The sequence below is a fragment of the Hyperolius riggenbachi genome, chromosome 2 (genome assembly GCF_040937935.1).
Source record: "Hyperolius riggenbachi isolate aHypRig1 chromosome 2, aHypRig1.pri, whole genome shotgun sequence".
Taxonomy (NCBI): domain Eukaryota; kingdom Metazoa; phylum Chordata; class Amphibia; order Anura; family Hyperoliidae; genus Hyperolius; species Hyperolius riggenbachi.
The window spans coordinates 254,799,076-254,818,821 of NC_090647.1; the positions used below are offsets into that span (position 1 = coordinate 254,799,076).

The window sequence follows — 19,746 nt, forward strand, 5'->3', positions numbered from 1 at the left end:
TGACATTGATGGCAAGGATTTTGTAGGGATTAATGACAATCATTATTTCAGCCTGCATACTTTTTATGTGCACATAAAGTATATGTATTATTAAAGAAACTGGCAGTCAGTGGGAGTCATAGTTTGCTACCAGTCAATAGGTTAATGCACATGTTGAAAATAAGTGATAGTGGCTCCTATACTGCAAGGTGAAATAGTTAGAAGCTAGACATTTCTATGAAAATGTACTCCAAACAGAATAGTGTTACCATGGTTATGAAGAGGTGCAATTTCAGGCTACTTTCAGTTTGGGAAACTTTTAGCTGGTTGCAAAATGTAATTAGAAAGAAAAATTTGAAGAACATTTAATTGCAAATAGGTGTTTGCAGTACCTCTCCAGGTTTATGGCAAAGGTTCTGTATACAGAAAACTAATCCTTAAAATGCTTCTGCCATTCTACAGTTAGAGTCTGTAGAGGTTTTTTTGTTACAGAAATGCACTCCCCCTCTTACTCTCTCTCCCATTCTTACATGGAACGTAACACAGTAACATGGTGTATCTTATTTTAAAGAACACATTATAACGTTTCATTTCATACCTTATTTGGACAGTTTGGTATCTTCAATTGGCTGGTAGCAGAGATGTTGGCCAAAGTATGGTACACTTTAAAGCAATTTCCTGCGTGTAAACCTGGCCTGCGTGAGCAAGTTTCGCAATAATAGGTGGTTTTTCGCCTGCCACCTGTATTCTTCCGGTCAGTGCACACTGTGAAATCATTGGTGTTTCGATTGGGCATATTAGCAATAAAATGCTGGATACCATTTAGACGCTCCTCCACATCCAATGAAGAAGGGCGGCCATATCTCCGCTGAGGCCTAGAGGCTCATTGTTCGCAAACCAACTCAAGAATTAGGTTCTTGCGGTAGCTGATATGATCCTTTGGTTCTTGTGGATGCAACTGGTTGTAAATTATGAAGCCATTCACTACTGCCAGCTCCAACAACCAAAAAATGGTCTTCCTCCACCACTTCAGTGACTTCCTGTTGAAAGAATAACTACTGGTATAATGATCAAATTGGTCAACCTCTCCCATGTGTTTTGTATATTCTACGACTGCTGTGGGCTTCTGAACATTTTCAGTCACTCTACCTTTCATTCTTCTCTGCTGTGTCGTTGTAGTAGCAGGGTAGAAAGTGCTAAGCATGTGTATAATACGCTTATCCTTCCATGCCAATACCATCTCTTCACTGTCAAGTTTCCAAGCACGAACTTCATAACTCTTCAGTTTCAATTGTTTTTATTTCACTTGGTAGACCTATACGATTGGGCATAGACTGTTCCAGTTATGTGAATTTTTTCTTTTAGTAACTCTTGTGCCAATATGTGACTGTTATAAAATCGATCTGTAAATAAATGGTATCCATGCCCAGGAGTGGCTTGTTTCAGATTTGTACAAAGATGAAGGACAATGCGAGCTGAAAATGGTAAGTCTGGCCTTGGCAAGCTTTCCGTAGTTGCAGATCCATAATACGGTTCAAACACATAGAGGTATCCAGTCTCACAATCAGCCATAGAACACAGTCATTGCCCCCATTGCTTGGTTTCTGAGGATTGTACATCTTGTACTTTGATCTCCCTTTGAAACTAATTGTGCTTTCATCAATTACTACATTCCTATGGGGTACAAACAGACTTCTGCATCTTTCTTTCATATGCTCAGTTCAAGTTCCTGACCTTCCAACCCCTAGTTTGAGGGCCTTCATGACCACTGATGGGTGGAGAAACATGTAGCATCCAATTAATTTGACTAAATCGCTCACAAGAAAAAATATCTCCAAAAAGGGGGTGTAATTGATCCACCAAGTTGAGAAAAAATCCTGGATAGATCCCCTTTCTTGCAGTGCCATACTAAGAATTACTCCAAAGTATGCCTTTATTTCCTGCATAGTAACATCAGTCCAGCTCCTCCAGATGGATCTGGGTGAAGGAGGTTTATTTTCTAACTTCCTTTTTGCATAATCATTTGTTTCATTAATAATTACTTGTAATAGGGCCGGTGTAAAAAAAAGCTCGAAAAACCCACTGACAGTTTCTGAAACATTATCTGCAGGCAGTTGTACCCCTGCATTACACACAGTAAAGGGAAAAATATGCAGCAGAATCCAGAATCCTGCACATCTGATTCTGTGCTGCCATCCTCCCTAATCCGCTGTGCCACCTCAGCCGCTGTAATTTTTCATTTACCTGCTGCAGAGGATGCCATTGCTCCGCTCTGTAAGGAATCTGCAAGGAATCTTCAATAAATAACCTGGAACCTGCAAGGAATCTGCCAGGAATCTGCAAGAAAAAACCTGCAAGGGATCTGCAAGAAATCTGCAAGAAAGAACCTGCAAGGGATCAGCAAGGATTGTGAAAGAAGAAATCTGCCAGGAATCTGCCAGGAAACTGCAAAAAAACATCCTGCAGAGAAGCAGCTACAATCAGCAACAAAAATGCAGAATTTATTCTGCCACTTCCTGCCAGCGCTGATTGCGCACTTCCGGTTTAGGGGAGGGGGGTACCATCTGTGTGGGCATGTAGTCTTACATGCCCACTAAACATGGGGACAGAGATCGGGCTTTGCTGGGGGCCAGATGTGCTGCAAACCGCCGCTAAAATAATGTCCCGCATAGCGGGACATATGACAGGAACGGGAAATTCGCGATGTCCCGCTGTTTTCTCCTTGGTGATAGTTTCACACCTTATCAATAAAATTTTTAACCCTCCTGGCGGTCTATTAAAAACTGCCAGGGGGCAGCGCAGCAGTTTACATTTTTTTTTAAATCATGTAGCGAGCCCAGGGCTCGCTACATGATAGCCGCTGTGCAGCGGCATCCCCCCGCCCGCTTCGATCGCCTCAGGCGATCTCCAATCAGGAAATCCCGTTCAAAGAACGGGATTTCCTGGAGGGCTTTCCCCATCGTGACGTCATTGGGAGTCCCGATCCACCCCTCAGTGCTGCCTGGCACTGATTGGCCAGGACGCGCACGGGGTCGGGGGGGGGGGGGGGGGGCGCGTCGAGCGGTGGCTAATCGGCGCGGAGCGGCGGTGATCGGAGTGCACATGTAGCTAGCAAAGTGCTAGCTGCGTGTTGCAAAAAACATTTTTGCAAATCGGCCCAGCGGGGCCTGAGAAAGCCTCCTGCGCAGCTTATCCCGAACGCCAGGAAGGTTAAGGCACCAGCAAGCAATAAAATAAAATAATTTCAACAATACAATTTCACCTATTTTTGGAACTTAAATTGCAGAGTTCTGAAAAGTTATTTAAAACAGGTATGATTTACTAGGAGGGACTTTGGAGAAATAAAAGGTGAATTGAATAAGGGCCAATGAGTGATCACTTAGGGCTCTTTTCCACTACGGCGTTTGCGATGGCTGAATCGCAAAACCGCAAACCGCTAGTTATTTTTTAAATCGCTACAGTTTGCATTTAACATAGGAATCGTGGTAGGTCATTTCCACTACCGCGATTCGTTTTTTACCTGATCGCGATTGCGCGGCGGAATGATTATTGGTACGATTTTGCTATGCAGTGCATAGCATAGCAAAATCGCGATCGCAAACGTCGGAAAATCGCCGCAAAATTTTATGTATTTGCTGAATCGCAATCACTAGCATTCAGCACGAACGCTAGTGATTGCTAGTGGAAAAAGGCCCTAAGCAAGTGTTGATAAGATATAAACTGTACCACTGGCATGGGAATAAAGTAATATCTGTTTCTTACAGAATCAAATCACACTACTTATGCGTAGTTTAATGGGCATGTTTCCTGTTTAAAAGTGCGCCCAATAAAATAGTGGGGGTATATGCGAACTGTGGTTACAAATAGCAGACATTAGGCGCCCACTATTTGTAGCTGCAGTTCGCTTAGCTTGCTGCTCCGGGACCCACTACATTAGCAGGTGCCCTTTTCAACAGGACGTCGACAGGCATGATAGGGCTAAGGTTAAAGGAATACTATTGATGCCTAACTGTTCTAAAATGACAATGTACAAATAATGTCTAAGTAGCTGTATAAACATTTTCCTACTTTTCATGTTAAATATCAGAGGCAAAAGCTTTAATTTATTGACTGTAGGATTTAGCTATATTGGGACAAATCAATTGCAGAAGGGGTGTCTGCTTTAATGCACAGCCAGAGTTGCATATCAGACTACAGAGTATTTTTCTCAGAAAGCAAAAACAGTATCAAAAGCTGTGACAATTACAAATGTTAATAAGTTTCATTTACTCTCCTCTCTTCACACACTTCAGGCAGAAACACAGAACACAGAAGCTGCAGCTGTTGGGAGCTTTCTCTCTCTCACACACAGAGTTACAGACAGGGTTAACTGATCAAGTGTGAGGGGAATTTCCCCTCCCCTCATGGCTCAATCTGCCGTCAGTTTTAGCATCAGTAAAGTTTGAAAGTATTTTGATAATAGTAAACAAAGAGGTTGCCAGTGAAATGTATATACCTACACCAGTACTTAGCAGCACTTCCCAAACAATTCCTATCTCAAATGAAAAAAATATGTAAATTGATAGTGTTCCTTTAAGTGCCCACCGGGGGGAGGTTAAAGTTAGGTGCCCACCAGGGGTAAGGTCAAGGTTAAGAAGTGGGGGTTAAAGATATGTATCATGGGGGTTAAGGTAAGGCACCGGAGGGGGGGGGGCTTAAGGTTAGGCACCACCAGGGGATTCTGTGTGAGAGTTGGGAGAGGTTATGTCATAGCAAAACATCAGTAAATACCGATTTTGCTATTTGAATAAAGTAGTAGAATATTAGTGAATTTACTGGCTATTTCCTATGCCTTTTTCAACAGGCGCCTTTATGAAATGTACGCCCTTTAAAGAAGCACTGTATGACATAAAGTTGAGCGCAATAAGTTATTCCGGAGACCCACTTTAACATAATTTTCTTGGTATCAGCATCAGAAACACTTTCTATATCTATATATTGCTGTATATTGGTATGTAGCCTTGCCCTCCCAGTGATGCTTAACATACACTGTATGGATATGCAGAATTCTTCTCCCCAAGTATTCTGGGATTCTAGGCATTATTTAAGCTAGCTTTGGAAATCTCAGGGACAAGCATTCCGCAAGGATGCACCTGAGAGAGCTAAGGTGACATCTCTGATACATTTCAGAATATAAATCAGATGAGGAATGTTACAATGGGCAAACACTAACTAAATGATTTATAAATGAATATTGAAAAAAGAAGCAATTTTATTTATTACGTTATTTTCACTGCAGTTCCTCTGTATTTCACACATCCTTGTGTGGTACCCAGAAAAAAAGCACCCTTTCTTCTAATTGTGGCATACCTATAATATACTTTAATATAATTACAAATGTGTTTGTAACCTTAAAGTGGACCGGAACTCTTGCACAGGACTGAAGAAATACATAGAGAAATGCACCCTGTATGTATTTACAGAGTTTTACCTGTTTAATTCCCCCTCATTTGTGTCTAATCACAAGTTGTAATTTGATCTCTCCCCTGTGTCACATGACTAACATGGCATATATGGCAGATAAGGCCATTTGAATGCACAGGCTGTAAACAATATGTCTGCTTCCATGAATCAGGAAGTAGAAACAGTGCAGATTTATATTAGGATGTGTATCAGCTGTAACAAAGAAATGTTTTTTTGTTTAAATTTTATTATGCAGTTGTGTATCTTTTAGTTCAGGTCTGCTTTAACTGTGTTTTCTATAGCTAGGAATAACTTTGTGTTCTCCTTTAGAAGCAAAGCATACCATTGTTTGTCGTAAGTGTGAAGAATGACAATGAGGAAGAGGTGAAAGCGGCTCTAAATGACACCATGAATCAGAATGGCTGGCTCATTATAGAAAGTCTACATCTGGCATCAAAAGCCATGCTAAAGAACTTACTAAAGAGCCTGAGATATGCTGCAAAAATGAGAGGTAAGCTCAAACCTCTAGGTTGCAGTTTTCTTTCACCTGGAATTAAAATATAGGAATTTTGTATGTGAGTTTTGTTGTTACAGGCTTGTTGACTTAAATATTACATTTAGATCTGTGTGTAAAGAACACATATGCTGTTACAAAGTCATTTGTAAAATGGAATAGGTGGAGTCAGTGGTGCTCACCGCCAGGTCGTGATCACGCTTACGCGTGGATTCACGACCATTTTGACGCATTCCGCCTCGGACACGAAAGTCCGTGAATAGATTTTCAACCACGAAAATCTACTTCGGCTTCGCGTGAATGCGGACAGAAATCCGCATTCACGCTCGTGAAACCCGGTGCTGAAGTCGTGGTTTGCGGAAATACGTCAAACTATGCGGAAGTGACACATTGCAGGCCAATCAGAGTGCCCCAGCCAGGCCCTAGCAACCAATCACAGGAGGGGAGCTATGCCCTCCCCTCCTGAATATAAAGCGGCGGCCATGATGGAAAAGCTCTGTCCTTGCTAGACTGTGGTGCTGAGAGGATTATCTCCAGGCCATTGTTGTTTGAGCAAGTGCATTTATTGTGTTAAAAACAAAGCGTTTTTTTTTGCTAACACTGCTCTTATACTGTACACAGTTAGCTAGTCAGTGAGTGATTGCTGTAGTTAGTTGTAGTCAGTGTAGTGTAGTGGGAGTGTGGGAGTCTAGTGATTATTTAACTGTGTGTAGTGCTGTGCAGGCAGGTTCAGTGCTGCAGTGTAGTGGGAGTGGGGATTATCTGTGTGTAGAGTGCAGGCAGGCAGGTTAGTGCAGCTGCAGTGTTCACTTGTATATTCCAGTGACAGTTTATACACTTGTACTATTTGCAGGCAGCCAGTCACACCGCCGGCGCCGCCACTCTCTGCCAGCGCTGTTCATTCATTCTGTCAGTGACCTTGTGCCGTGCCCAGTGCCCACTGCTCGCTCGCTCGCTGGCATATGAGCATCTCATTACACAGTGTGACATCCTTGTGTGCCCACTGCATCCTTCAGTGACCTAGTTGTATATCCAGTGCCCACTGCTGTGCCCACTGCATCCTTCAGTGACCTTGTACTGTGGCCACTGCATCCTTCAGTGACCTAGTTGTATATCCAGTGGCCACTGCTGTGCCCACTGCATCCTTCAGTGACCTTGTAGTGTGGCCACTGCATCCTTCAGTGACCTAGTTGTATATCCAGTGGCCACTGCTGTGCCCACTGCATCCTTCAGTGACCTTGTACTGTGGCCACTGCATCCTTCAGTGACCTAGTTGTATATCCAGTGCCCACTGCTGTGCCCACTGCATCCTTCAGTGACCTTGTACTGTGCCCACTGCATCCTTCAGTGACCTTGTACTGTGCCCACTGCATCCTTCAGTGACCTTGTACTGTGCCCACTGCATCCTTCAGCGACCTAGTTGTATATCCAGTGCCCACTGCTGTGTCCACTGCATCCTTCAGTGACCTTGTACTGTGGCCACTGCATCCTTCAGTGACCTAGTTGTATATCCAGTGGCCACTGCTGTGCCCACTGCATCCTTCAGTGACCTTGTACTGTGGCCACTGCATCCTTCAGTGACCTAGTTGTATATCCAGTGGCCACTGCTGTGCCCACTGCATCCTTCAGTGACCTTGTACTGTGGCCACTGCATCCTTCAGTGACCTAGTTGTATATCCAGTGGCCACTGCTGTGCCCACTGCATCCTTCAGTGACCTTGTACTGTGGCCACTGCATCCTTCAGTGACCTAGTTGTATATCCAGTGGCCACTGCTGTGCCCACTGCATCCTTCAGTGACCTTGTACTGTGGCCACTGCATCCTTCAGTGACCTAGTTGTATATCCAGTGGCCACTGCTGTGCCCACTGCATCCTTCAGTGACCTTGTAGTGTGGCCACTGCATCCTTCAGTGACCTAGTTGTATATCCAGTGGCCACTGCTGTGCCCACTGCATCCTTCAGTGACCTTGTACTGTGGCCACTGCATCCTTCAGTGACCTAGTTATATATCCAGTGCCCACTGCTGTGCCCACTGCATCCTTCAGTGACCTTGTACTGTGGCCACTGCATCCTTCAGTGACCTTGTACTGTGCCCACTGCATCCTTCAGTGACCTAGTTGTATATCCAGTGCCCACTGCTGTGCCCACTGCATCCTTCAGTGACATTGTACTGTGCCCACTGCATCCTTCAGTGACCTTGTACTGTGCCCACTGCATCCTTCAGTGACCTAGTTGTATATCCAGTGCCCACTGCTGTGCCCACTGCATCCTTCAGTGACCTTGTACTGTGGCCACTGCATCCTTCAGTGACCTTGTACTGTGCCCACTGCATCCTTCAGTGACCTTGTACTGTGCCCACTGCATCCAGTGATTCATTACTAGCAACATGTCTGGCAGGGTTTCGCGGGGTGAGAGGAAAGGGAGTTCAATTGCCTCAGCCACTTCTGGGACTGCTCCACGTCCAGGGAGAGGACGCCCAGCTGTACGTGGTCGTGATGCAGCAGAAAAGGGGGCAGCAAAGCCTGGACCGAGTCAGCGGACGCCATTGTCCAAATATTTTAAAGTTTCTGGTCCCCGTGTGGTGGTTGAGCAAATGGAACCTGACGTACTCATGGACATCATGACTTCCTCCCAGACCTCTACTGTGAGCACCACTCCAAGCAGTAGCAGCAGCAGCCAACATCCCACGCTTGTTGTGACATCCACCCCAGCACCCACTGGTTAGCAGCCCTCCCAGGATGACAGCGTTCTGTCCCTCAGTCCGGCATCTGGGAACCTGCTGATGCAAGAAGCTCAGGACTTACTGGGGACTGATGTGGCAGAGATTGAGATCGGGCCACAATCACAAGCGTTGTTGAGTTCTGGTGATGAAGAAGAGGGGTCTGTGTCTGGGGATGTAGGGACAGAAGAGGAGGCGGGGGAGTCAGAGGAAGAGCTGGATTATGATGATGCTGCTGATGATGACGACGTTGTGGACCCTAACTATGTGCAGCCTGCTGAGTCCGTGGAAGAATGGTCAGAGCAGGATGACGAGTCACCTCGGCCTAGGCAAGGATATCGCCATATGTCAGGCAGGGGCAGGGTCATCGGCAGCAGTGGGCGTGGAGGAAGTAGACAGGACACTGCTTCAGCCGGCACCACCACCATGCAACCCCCGGCAACTACTACCACACATTGCTCCGCTGCACCCTCTGCTAGTGGGGGCCGCAGTAAATTAAAGTCACCAGTGTGGGATTGCTTTAAGGAATGTACTGATGACAAAAGGTATGCGGTGTGCAGGTTATGCAGCAAAAGATTGAGCCGTGGGAAAAGTCTGAGCAAGATGGGTACCTCATCCCTCCAGGGCCACCTGAAAAGCCGCCACTGCCGCGAGTATGCAGACTTTAAGAGGAAGCAGGCACTGCTGGCAGGGGTTCCTGAGAGCAGAAGGCCCACCAGCGCAGCAGCATCCTCCCTCCCTCAGGGTCGTGAATCCCCCACAGCAGCAGCAGTAGTAGCACGCAAGCGCTCTTCCACCTCGGCTGCTCAGGACACAGACATTGAGGCTGGCAGCCAGTGTTCGTCTCTCTCCTCTGTCTCCCCTGCATCCCAGCGTCGTCAGACCCTGCTGAGCGACACCTTTCAGGGTCTGACCAAGCCTTTGCTTTCAAGCCACAGGCGGATCCGCAAACTAAATGGCTTGCTGGCCCGGGCCATGGCATCACAGCTGCTTCCCTATTCCCTGGTGCAGGAGGGGAGCGCCATGCGGACGCTGCTCCAATTTGGCATCCCCGAGTGGCAAGTCCCCAGTCGCCACTATTTCAGCAGGAGCGCGATCCCAGCACTCCACAAGTTTGCGGTGGAAAACGTGGCCCGTTCCCTGGAATACTCTGTGGGCAAGCGGGTCCACGTGACCATGGACTCGTGGAGTAGCAGATTTGGGACAGGTCGCTACCTGTCCTTTACGGCCCACTGGGTGACACTGATGAAAGGGAGGGAGGACAAGAGCGCATCAGCCCAGCTAGTGGTGCCACCACGCGGGATCAGGGGGGATGCAGAAGGGTCCTGTCACGACACTCCCTCAGCACCCGGAAAGCAAGCCCGCCTCGGCAGCAGCAGCGCCAAGCCTCGGCACTGCCAAGCCCTTTTAAAATTGGTGACCCTGGGGAAGGAGAGGCTTACGGCCACCAACGTCCTGGCCGCCCTCAGGAAGCAGGAGCGGAGGTGGCTGACCCCCAAAGGCCTGGAAGTGGGGTATGTGGCAGCCGATAACGGGGCCAACCTGGTGGCAGCAGTGCAGCAGGGATACCTCCAGCACATCCCCTGCTTGGCCCACGTGCTCAATCTTGTGGTGCAGCGCTTCTTGCACACCTACCAGGGGATGAGCGAGCTGCTGCAGGATGCCCGGGCGGTGGTACGCTTTTTCCGCCTGTCAGCCACTGCCTCTGCACTCTTGTCCACCTTACAGCAGCAGTATGGAAGGCCACAACACCGGCTGATCATCGACATGCCAGTTCGCTGGAATTCGACTCTGGCCATGTTGGAGCGGCTGTGTCAGCACAGGCTGGCTCTTAGGGCCTACATGCTAGACCCAAGTGTCCCCAGCAACCAGCAAGTCCCCATGATTACTGCCACTCAGTGGACACTGATGCAGCAACTATGCCTGGTGCTGAGTCCCTTCCTGGAGGCAACCAAGATGGTCAGTGAGGAGCGGGCCTCTGTGTGCCAGTGGGTGCCCTTGGTTTGTCTACTGGAGCAGGCAATGGACAATTTAATTGAGCGTGGGGATGAAGCCCTGAGGCAGTTGGAAGAACAGGAGCAGATGGCAGCACAGTCCAGCTCAGAGGAGGGCTCACAGCAGGTAGTGGAAGAGTTGGAGGTCCCTAACCTGAATGAGGAGGAGGAGGAGGAGCAGAGTGCAGCAGGCGTTGTACGTGGATGGCGGTTTGAGGAGGACAACAACATGGCACAGGAAGAGGACAGGCATGCGTTCTGGGACAATGGCGAGGACGAGGAAGATCTTGCTGGCAGGGCCCACTTGTTTCCCATGGCTGTGCACATGTTGCGGTGCCTTCGCAGGGACCCCCGGGTGATCCAGATGCGTTCAAGGGAGGACATCTGGATTACCTTGATGCTTGATCCCCGTCTGAAGGGGAAGCTGGGAGACTTAATGACGCCATCCACCACCGAGCAACGCACAAGGGAGTTGAAGGAGGCCCATGTGCGCAGACTACTGGAAGCATTCCCCCAGCCTTCCACCCCCACTGTAACTGCTCTGCCAAGCCAGCAAGAGGTGCCTGCCATTGCCACTAGCAGCACAACAACAACCACCAGCAGCAGCAGCAGCAACTGGCGCCCCGGAGACCTGAAGAGCCTAAGCAAGAGCCTGTATGCAGTGCAGCAGCCCAGAACAGAGGTGCCCGCCACAGCATCCACCACCAACCAGCACAAGCAACGACTGACCACCATGGTGTCTGACTATATGGGGTCATCCAGCAGGCTCAATGACACCGACAGCCCCGTGGACCCCTTGGAGTACTGGGTCAAGAGACTGGACATCTGGAGCGAGCTTTCCCAGTACGCCCTGGAACTCCAATCCTGCCCTCCTTCCAGTGTCCTCTCAGAGAGATGCTTTAGTGCGGCCGGTGGCGTGGTCACAGAGAAGCACTCTCGGCTCTCCCACGCCTCTGTGGACAAACTCACCTTCCTGAAAATCAACCAGGCTTGGGTGGAAGGTGAGTTCCTGGCCCCTATTGTCGGACACAGGGGGACATGAAGTGGCTGCTGCATGTGCTGTTGTTAACTATGCCTGCCTTTATAAAGACAGTTACTACCTGCCTAGTGCCTACCTTGGTTAATTTTTTGGTGTTATGGTACTACTACCAGTAAGTTGCCATGGTCCTCCTTCTGAGCTGCTGAACTGACCGCCCGCTTTGTCCTCCTGACTCAGTCGCTACTACACTCTGCGTTCACACTGCCCGGGTCGCCAGGTGCATTTAATTTTTTGGCCAGCACTATGACGCTGTGCTACTACTACTGTGCTGCTGCTGCTGAACTGACCGCCCGCTTTGTCCTCCTGACTCAGTCGCTACTACACTCTGCGTTCACACTGCCCGGGTCGCCGGGTGCATTTAATTTTTTGGCCAGCACTATGACGCTGTGCTACTACTACTGTGCTGCTGCTGCTGAACTGACCGCCCGCTTTGTCCTCCTGACTCAGTCGCTACTACACTCTGCGTTCACACTGCCCGGGTCACCGGGTGCATTTAATTTTTTGGCCAGCACTATGACGCTGTGCTGCTACTACTACCACCAGTATGTTGCCGTGGTCCTTCTGTGCTGCTGAACTGACCACCCGCATAGTCCTTCTCCTGACTCAGTCGCTACCACCACTGCACTCTGCGTTCACACTGCCCGTGTCCACTGACAACTCTGCTGCGATGTCATTGCTAATTGCTGCAAAAAAAAATTACAAAAACCTCTCTGGAGCCTTTTTGCCGTCAGCCACTCATCCTCCTCCAGCGGTACCTTCGCCGCCAAGTGCCATTGGAACTCGCCTTCACCTCTTTGACTGCTTAACGCGTATATCCCTTTTTAAAACCACTTATTACCAATTAATAGCCCCATTTAAAGTGTTGATTTCACTTTAAAATCCATTTTCTCTAGAAAAATTTTTTGGGGGGGAATTTTTTATGTTGAAGTTATGTTGCCCCTTATCACCTCGATAATCCATGCTATTTGGGGGACTGTAGCATGTATGGGGGCTTTGTTATTAACGTTAAAAGAAAATCCGCCTACGGGCGTGAATCCGCGCGTGATTACGCCATTCACGGGAAAAAATCCACGTGGTTGCGTGGACGCGGACGAAAATCCGCATGCGGCGGGGCTGAATGCGGATTTTTTTTTGCAACCATGCGGATTTCCGAATTCGTGGATGAGGTACATCCGAGCATCCCTGGGTGGAGTGCTCTGTAAAGAACATAACTTGAAATGTGATTTATTTGGTAATCCATTCACTAACAGACGTGCAGATATGCATTTGAGGTAATTGCCATACACTGTGAACTTGACCATTAGATTCCCTGAAATGTATACCAAATGAACATAAATGCTATCCATGATAAGAAATTGAAAGTGTATTCAGCACTGCAGCAGTGTATATGAATTAAACACATCAGCTAGATAGCATACTGGCAAGGCTGTTGTCTCTGATGTAGGATTTTAATTGTTTATCCAGAGTTCAAGTCCCGCCTCAAGCCAGTACGTAAAACAGGAAGGAGTCGTTGGGCAAGGCTGCCTAATGATCCTGGTCGCTCATGGAACATGCCCTAAGTGTCTGTCTTGTCTTGTCTAAACAAATTACATGAATGTGCACTGTCAGTATTTTCCGCCAGTCAGTGTTTCAAACCAGGAGCTGGTTGTGGTTATATATTTGGTTATATACATAGTTGTACATATTACAGTTGTACATATTATTTTTAAACCTGTTAGTTATTGGTATAGTCAAACTCATTAATTAGAATGCATGTCCTTATACTGCTACAAAGTTGGTCTATCTGACTACCAACCTATTACATTCCAATATAAAATCCTTGTCACACAATGTCACTAGGGTCACAGAAAGAAGAAAGACAGTTCTGTGTGTGGATTACTACAGAGCTCAGGGCATCTATTCCTAAAGATTTCCTGGCACATCTTAAAAAGGTAAGTCATGAAAGGTTCTTCTATGGATATTCAGTGTGATAGGTGATAGGAAAATGTTCTTCATTCCTTTTCCAAATACAGTAATACCATAATGTTGGAGAATAATTTTGGCATTACTCCAGGGTAGGTGAGAACACACTATAGCCCCTATTCAATTACCTTTCTCCTAAGCCACCAAAAAGCAAGCATGTGCACAAAATAACTTTGTTATTACCTTTTCACCTACTTTTTAGTACTTTTTTAATTGTAGACTGCTGAAAAAGTAGATGTAAAATTATCTCCTAGGAGAAAAGCCAGCCAGCCATGAGAGTTAATTAGATAATTGCCTATGTGCTGTATCATACCAAATTATACTACTAAAACACATCATTGAAAGTTTTCTGTAAACTTTAGTGACATGTATCAAGATGTGACACAGTTTATACCTATTATCTTGTGTGCCAGTATAAAGACAAGACACAGAACTTTTACATTGCCCTTTTCTCCTGATGGAATAAAAGCACTTGAGCTGCAACCACTAGAGTGTGCTCAGTAGCCCATAAGGACTCCTTATTGAATGGGTGCTGCCTTACTGAACAGGAAGAGCTGGGATTCGAGCACAGGGCATAAGTAAAGCCTTTCAGAGGAGAAGGAGAACTTGCCTATGACTCCACTTACATGTAAATCTGTGTCAGCGTTGCTGAGATTTGGTGTACATTATAAGTGCTGGCAGCATGACATAAGTGCTTGCAGCATGGCATGTGGGGTATCATGCTGTAGGTAGTTGCAATGCACACTGAATCAAGGTTATACACAAATAACCCAATATATAATAATAAATACTATTATGGGTAAGTGGCATTTCACTCACTGATAAAATATTTCACTCTCTTTACTTTTCCCCTTTCTTTTTTATTTCTTTTATTAATTTATCAATTTTTTTTGTGCTTGAAACTCGATAACGTAGAGATCTAACACTAAAAATGACTATTTTTCTAACATTAAGGCAGGCATCTGCTCCCAATAATGTGATTTTAAATCAAAGTCCTTGTTTTCTAACACCGTATTCAACTACTACATCTATATTAAAATGAGTGCAATATTTATGAGACCTTGCATTGTCTGCAGTTATTATTAATTTAGCTCTTAACTCTAAATCTATCCACATAGTACTTTATCTTGGCGATCTCTGGAGATGAAATTATATTGTTTAGGGATTTAGGCAATCTTCTTAATTGCAATTAAAGCCTTCTCAACCTATTATTATTATTAATGCTTCATTCAACATGTAATTGGGGTCTAATGCACACTCTATAATCTTTTAATACCAACAGCATTGAACATCATATATAAATAACATGTTCATGAGTTTGTACATTTTATTTATCATTTATGCTTTGTTTAATCTGTGAATTTACTTGCAGTTAATTAGACATGAATCAGTGGTAGCGAGTGAAATGTTATTGCTATTTATTACATTTTAATGATGTCTACCATGAGGCGTTTTCAAGTTTCAATTAAGGTTGGTGATGCCATAAGCCATATTAATGAACATTATACTACATACTGTACATCCTATAGAGAGTCTATAATATCTTTCCATATCTGCATTATGAAATCATCTGCATACTTAAAATATGATAAAAATAATAGTGGAGTTTAATGGGAAATGTTGTGTTTTTAACCCGTTAACAGTTTCAAATGAAATATTTCATTTTAAACTGCTCTTGCACTGTAAACCTCTGCCCACAAATCCCATTTGGTTGCCTAGTGGCAGGGAGCAGTTATAGTTACCTGTTCTGGATGGCTTCTTCTCCTTCTCCACCAGCGGCTCTGAACTACCGGCAGGTCTTCTGGGTCCCGATCACATCTTATCACATGATATGAAATGTGATCGAGATCCAGGAGACCATGTCGATGTTACAGCGCCACTTGGTGGTGGAAGAGGGAAGATGGAAGAGACTCTTCCATCACCCCTCTTCCACCACCAGGTGGCACTGTAATTCTGACAAGGTCTCCTGGATCCCGATCACATGTCATACCATGTGATCAGAACCAAGAAAACATGTCTGGGTTACATCACCACCACGGGAGGAGGAAGAAGAAGCCGATTCGGCCATCCAGACAGGTAACTATAAAAGCTCCCTGCTGTCTGCTCTGTATACAATGTATAGCCTGTCAGGATAAGAAAGGGACACTTCCCCAGCAGCAGGAAAAATTTAAGAAAAAACAGAAGCGCTAGCAGAATAAAAATAGATCTTGTATAAAAACTATAAAATCAAGGAGGTAAGGGTGGACTTACCTCCCAAGAAGTCACAACACAACCACTATATATGGTTTTAGACAGATTTTTAATTAGTATTCCAAAAAAGACAGTTGTAATGCGTTTCACGGGTCTCAAGCCCACCTCCTCAAAACACAAAAAGGAGTAACTCAAGAGTTGTGCAATCTGGTACAGTGCCTCTGTCAGTCCTCCTTTTTGTATTTTGCCTGAGGAGGCTGGCTTGAGACCCGCGAAATGCGTGGCAGCTGTCTTTTTTGCCGTACTAATTAAAAATCTGTCTAAAACCATATATATCGGTTGTGTTGCGACTTCTGGGGAGGTAAGTCCACCTTACTCCCTTGATTTTATTGTTTTTATATGTGATCTATTTTTATTCTGCTGGCGCCTCTGTTTTTTCTTGCATTTCTATCCACCTGGTGGGTGGGTGTGATCACCCTTTTTCTGCTACTACAGAGAGCGACTTCTTAGCCTGAGTGGGGACGGGCCTAACATCCCCATATGCGTTACTACTGGTTGCCTACATCTGGCAACCCACGCTTCTGAGTATACTCTATTTGCTGTCCTTATAAAACCCATATGCCATTGATAATACACTATTGGGGGCTCTCGATTGTTTTTCTTGTTTTACAGCAGAAAAAATGTGGCTGTTGTATTGCTGAGATTTGGATATCGGCTACCACTCATGAATTATGCACTAGTGTTTCCCTGTTATAAAACTGGCAGCAAATTCTTATGCCTAGTACACACAATTCAATTCTCCCTAAGATTGACAGGCAAATTGATTATTTATGACAGTCGCAATTTGATATTCAACCATTTTTTCTGATTGATTTTCCAATGACTTCTCTACAGAATCAATTAGAAAACAATCAGGAATTTGATCGTTCCTGTCAGAAATAATCAATTTGACAGTCAATCTGATGGAAAATTGCATCGTGTGTACTAGGCATGTTACACTGTAGTGCATATCCAGTGCTTGCTTATAAAATGGCTGGTGCTTATATTAAGCATCTGCCAAAAAACACAAAGGACAATGAGAAGTGGTTGGGTTAGCAATCAGGGTTATATGCTAGATTAAGAATGTTAGTGTTAAGTGATAGGGTAGGGGCACAATAAGGGTAAAATTAGATGTAACAGGGTGAGTATGTTAGAAAGGGGCAGGTTAGCTCTAAGAATTACATGTTAAGGCCGGGATGTGTGGGTTATGCACCAGGAAGGACAGGTAAACATGGGTTAAGCATTAGCAATGAGAAGGAAAATGTGTTGTGATAGTCCATCAAGCCCATCAAGGAAGCTCTCCAAACACCAAAAAAATGCTCAACAAAACACAGCTTGAAGAGTATTGATAACAGCACTTTACTTATACTTTAACAAATGGCTCACATGGTGTCCATATTTAGTGTTGGGCAGGTAACTGCATATATATATATATATATATATATATATATATATATATATATATATATATATATATATATATATATATATATATAATGCTAGACAATGTTTTCATTTAACAGCATAACTATTGTTAAAATATTTAAAGAAATACAGTCAGAGTGTTCACTAGAAGGGCTGATGCTTCTATTAAAATGCAAAAACTTTGGTCACATATTGAGAAGACTGGATTCTTCTGAGAAATCTTTGATTCTTTGAAAATCAAGTGCAAGATATGACAAGGACGACAGAGGTTAAGGCGGTTACAAAGCATACAGTATGTAAAGCTACAAACATGCCTATGCAACAGCGAAAGAACTGTGATTGACAGACACATCTGGCGTACATATGGTCGTGAAGAGTCGGAGTCAATGAAATAGGAGAAATTGTTTAAGAATTTTCAAGTTATTCAGCTTATTAGAGCCTGCTAATGTGTGCAAAATGCACTGGCAAGCAATGTAGGCATCACTTGAGTTAGATCCAGATAAAGTCATGGATAGAAAACAGTTAGCAAGTTTGAGATTTGTAATTGCATAGTCACAATTGAGAACATACTATTACTAAAATTCATGACCTGGTAAAAAGATGTCTTCTCAACATACAAAATTAGATTTATTCATGGGGTCTAGTATGAAAAAAAGCATGCATATTCTCCATATTGTTATTATTGCATTGAGTCTTGTCCAAAACATTGTGCACTTCATCAGCAAATGTATTTCATGAGTTTTGCATTTGTTCATTGCTTTGGGCAGTTGAACAGTGACACTTATTATTCTGCCCTAGACAAAAGTTACAGTTTCCTTATGACACTCAGAGTTGTTAACAAATTGCCACGAACAACCACTAAATGCTGACTGGCTAACTAGACCATTACTTTCAGCAAATTATGTTTGAGTTAATAACTTTGCATAGATGAATATTTGGTAACATAAACTTTTTAACCATCAAAGAGGTTTAGCAATCAGTGGAATAGCAGCATCTAATATGCTGTATCTGATAATTATACGCCGCTGAGATCAGAGAGATCATTACTTATTTCTCCTACCTCCTGTGGTATAGATGTGGATTGATTCATTGTGCATGTATTTGTACTTGTCATAGAGGAATTAATCATAAACTCCACTGGAGTCAGTACTAATATTAATGATTCTTGTACTTTGTGTGATGTGGAGTATGTCCATGTATTTTATCTGATGCAGAATATGTTCATGCCATATAAATCACCAGAAGAAACTTTATTACAACAGTAAATAACAAAAGAACAGGTCTGACCAAAAAGTTCAATATTTCAAAGCTTATATTTTTAAAGTGTTTAGTTGGCATTCACTTTTTTGCTTTTATTTCTGGCTGATGCAATGCAAAATTTCTGAAGTGTTTGGAGATGTGATAATGCCACACAGGGGAAGACTGACTCACGTTTAAAACAATACAGACACTATACAGATAACATGAGATTTAGAACTTGAGAATTGAAAGCCTAAACAGAACCACTGAAATCTGATATAGTATACAGATATCAAACCAACAAACATTGGTTTGTGTAATACCTTTAATGATTAATTGTACATGTACATGTAATTGTGCATCCCTTCTAAGACCTTCAAGGCCTACCCCAATAACAAGCCCTGGTTCAACAATAAGCTGCGCCAGCTTCGAAAACGCAAGGAGCAGGCGCACAAGTCTGGCTCCCAAGAAGAGTTTAAGGAGGCCAGGTACGCCCTGAAACGGGAACTGCACGCCGCAAAGAGAGCCTACTCTGACAAGCTGGGACTCCGTCTCCAATCCAACAACTCGAGGGAGGTATGGCAAGGCCTAAGAGCGGTCACTAACTTCAAATGCCCCCCTCAAACGGTGACCCCAAGCACTCAGCTGGCCGAGGAACTGAACGAGTTCTACTGTAGGTTCGAGCAACAGCCCAAACAGGTCGGGACTCCGGGTCGGTGATGACAGCGGCACCCTCCTCACTGAGTGACCAAGACATCACTGCATCGGTTGCAGTCCAAGAAGCAGAAGTCCTCATGCTGCTTCGCAAGCTCAACCCCAGGAAGGCTTCAGGCCCGGATGGAGTGTCATCGAACTGCCTAAGAACCTGTGCGGACCAGTTGGCTCCGGTCTTCACCACTCTATTCAGAAAATCACTAGCGGAAGGTACAGTCCCCTCCTGTTTCAAGAGGTCCACAATTGTACCAGTCCCAAAAAAGCCAGGCAGCACAGACCTCAACAACTTTAGACCCGTGGCTTTAACACCTACCATTATGAAGGTTCTAGAACGGCTAGTCCTCGCTCACCTGAAACGCACCACTGATGCACTGCTTGACCCACTCCAATTTGCATACAGGGCCAACAGGTCCATTGAGGACGCCATAAACATCACCCTGGCACACATCATGGAGCACCTCGACCGGCCTGGCTCCTATGCCAGAATCCTG

The 19,746-nt window shown here is 44.9% G+C and overlaps 1 protein-coding gene across 1 annotated transcript in view; it reads left to right on the top strand.

Moving 5' to 3' along the window:
- Positions 1-19,746, top strand: part of LOC137544945 (uncharacterized) — a 648,464-nt gene that overhangs the window by 528,304 nt on the left and 100,414 nt on the right. Inside the window, exons 87-88 of the mRNA XM_068266042.1 lie at positions 5,752-5,932; positions 13,526-13,617. Coding sequence (XP_068122143.1) covers positions 5,752-5,932; positions 13,526-13,617 — 273 coding nt within the window. The remainder of the gene's footprint in view (positions 1-5,751; positions 5,933-13,525; positions 13,618-19,746) is intronic.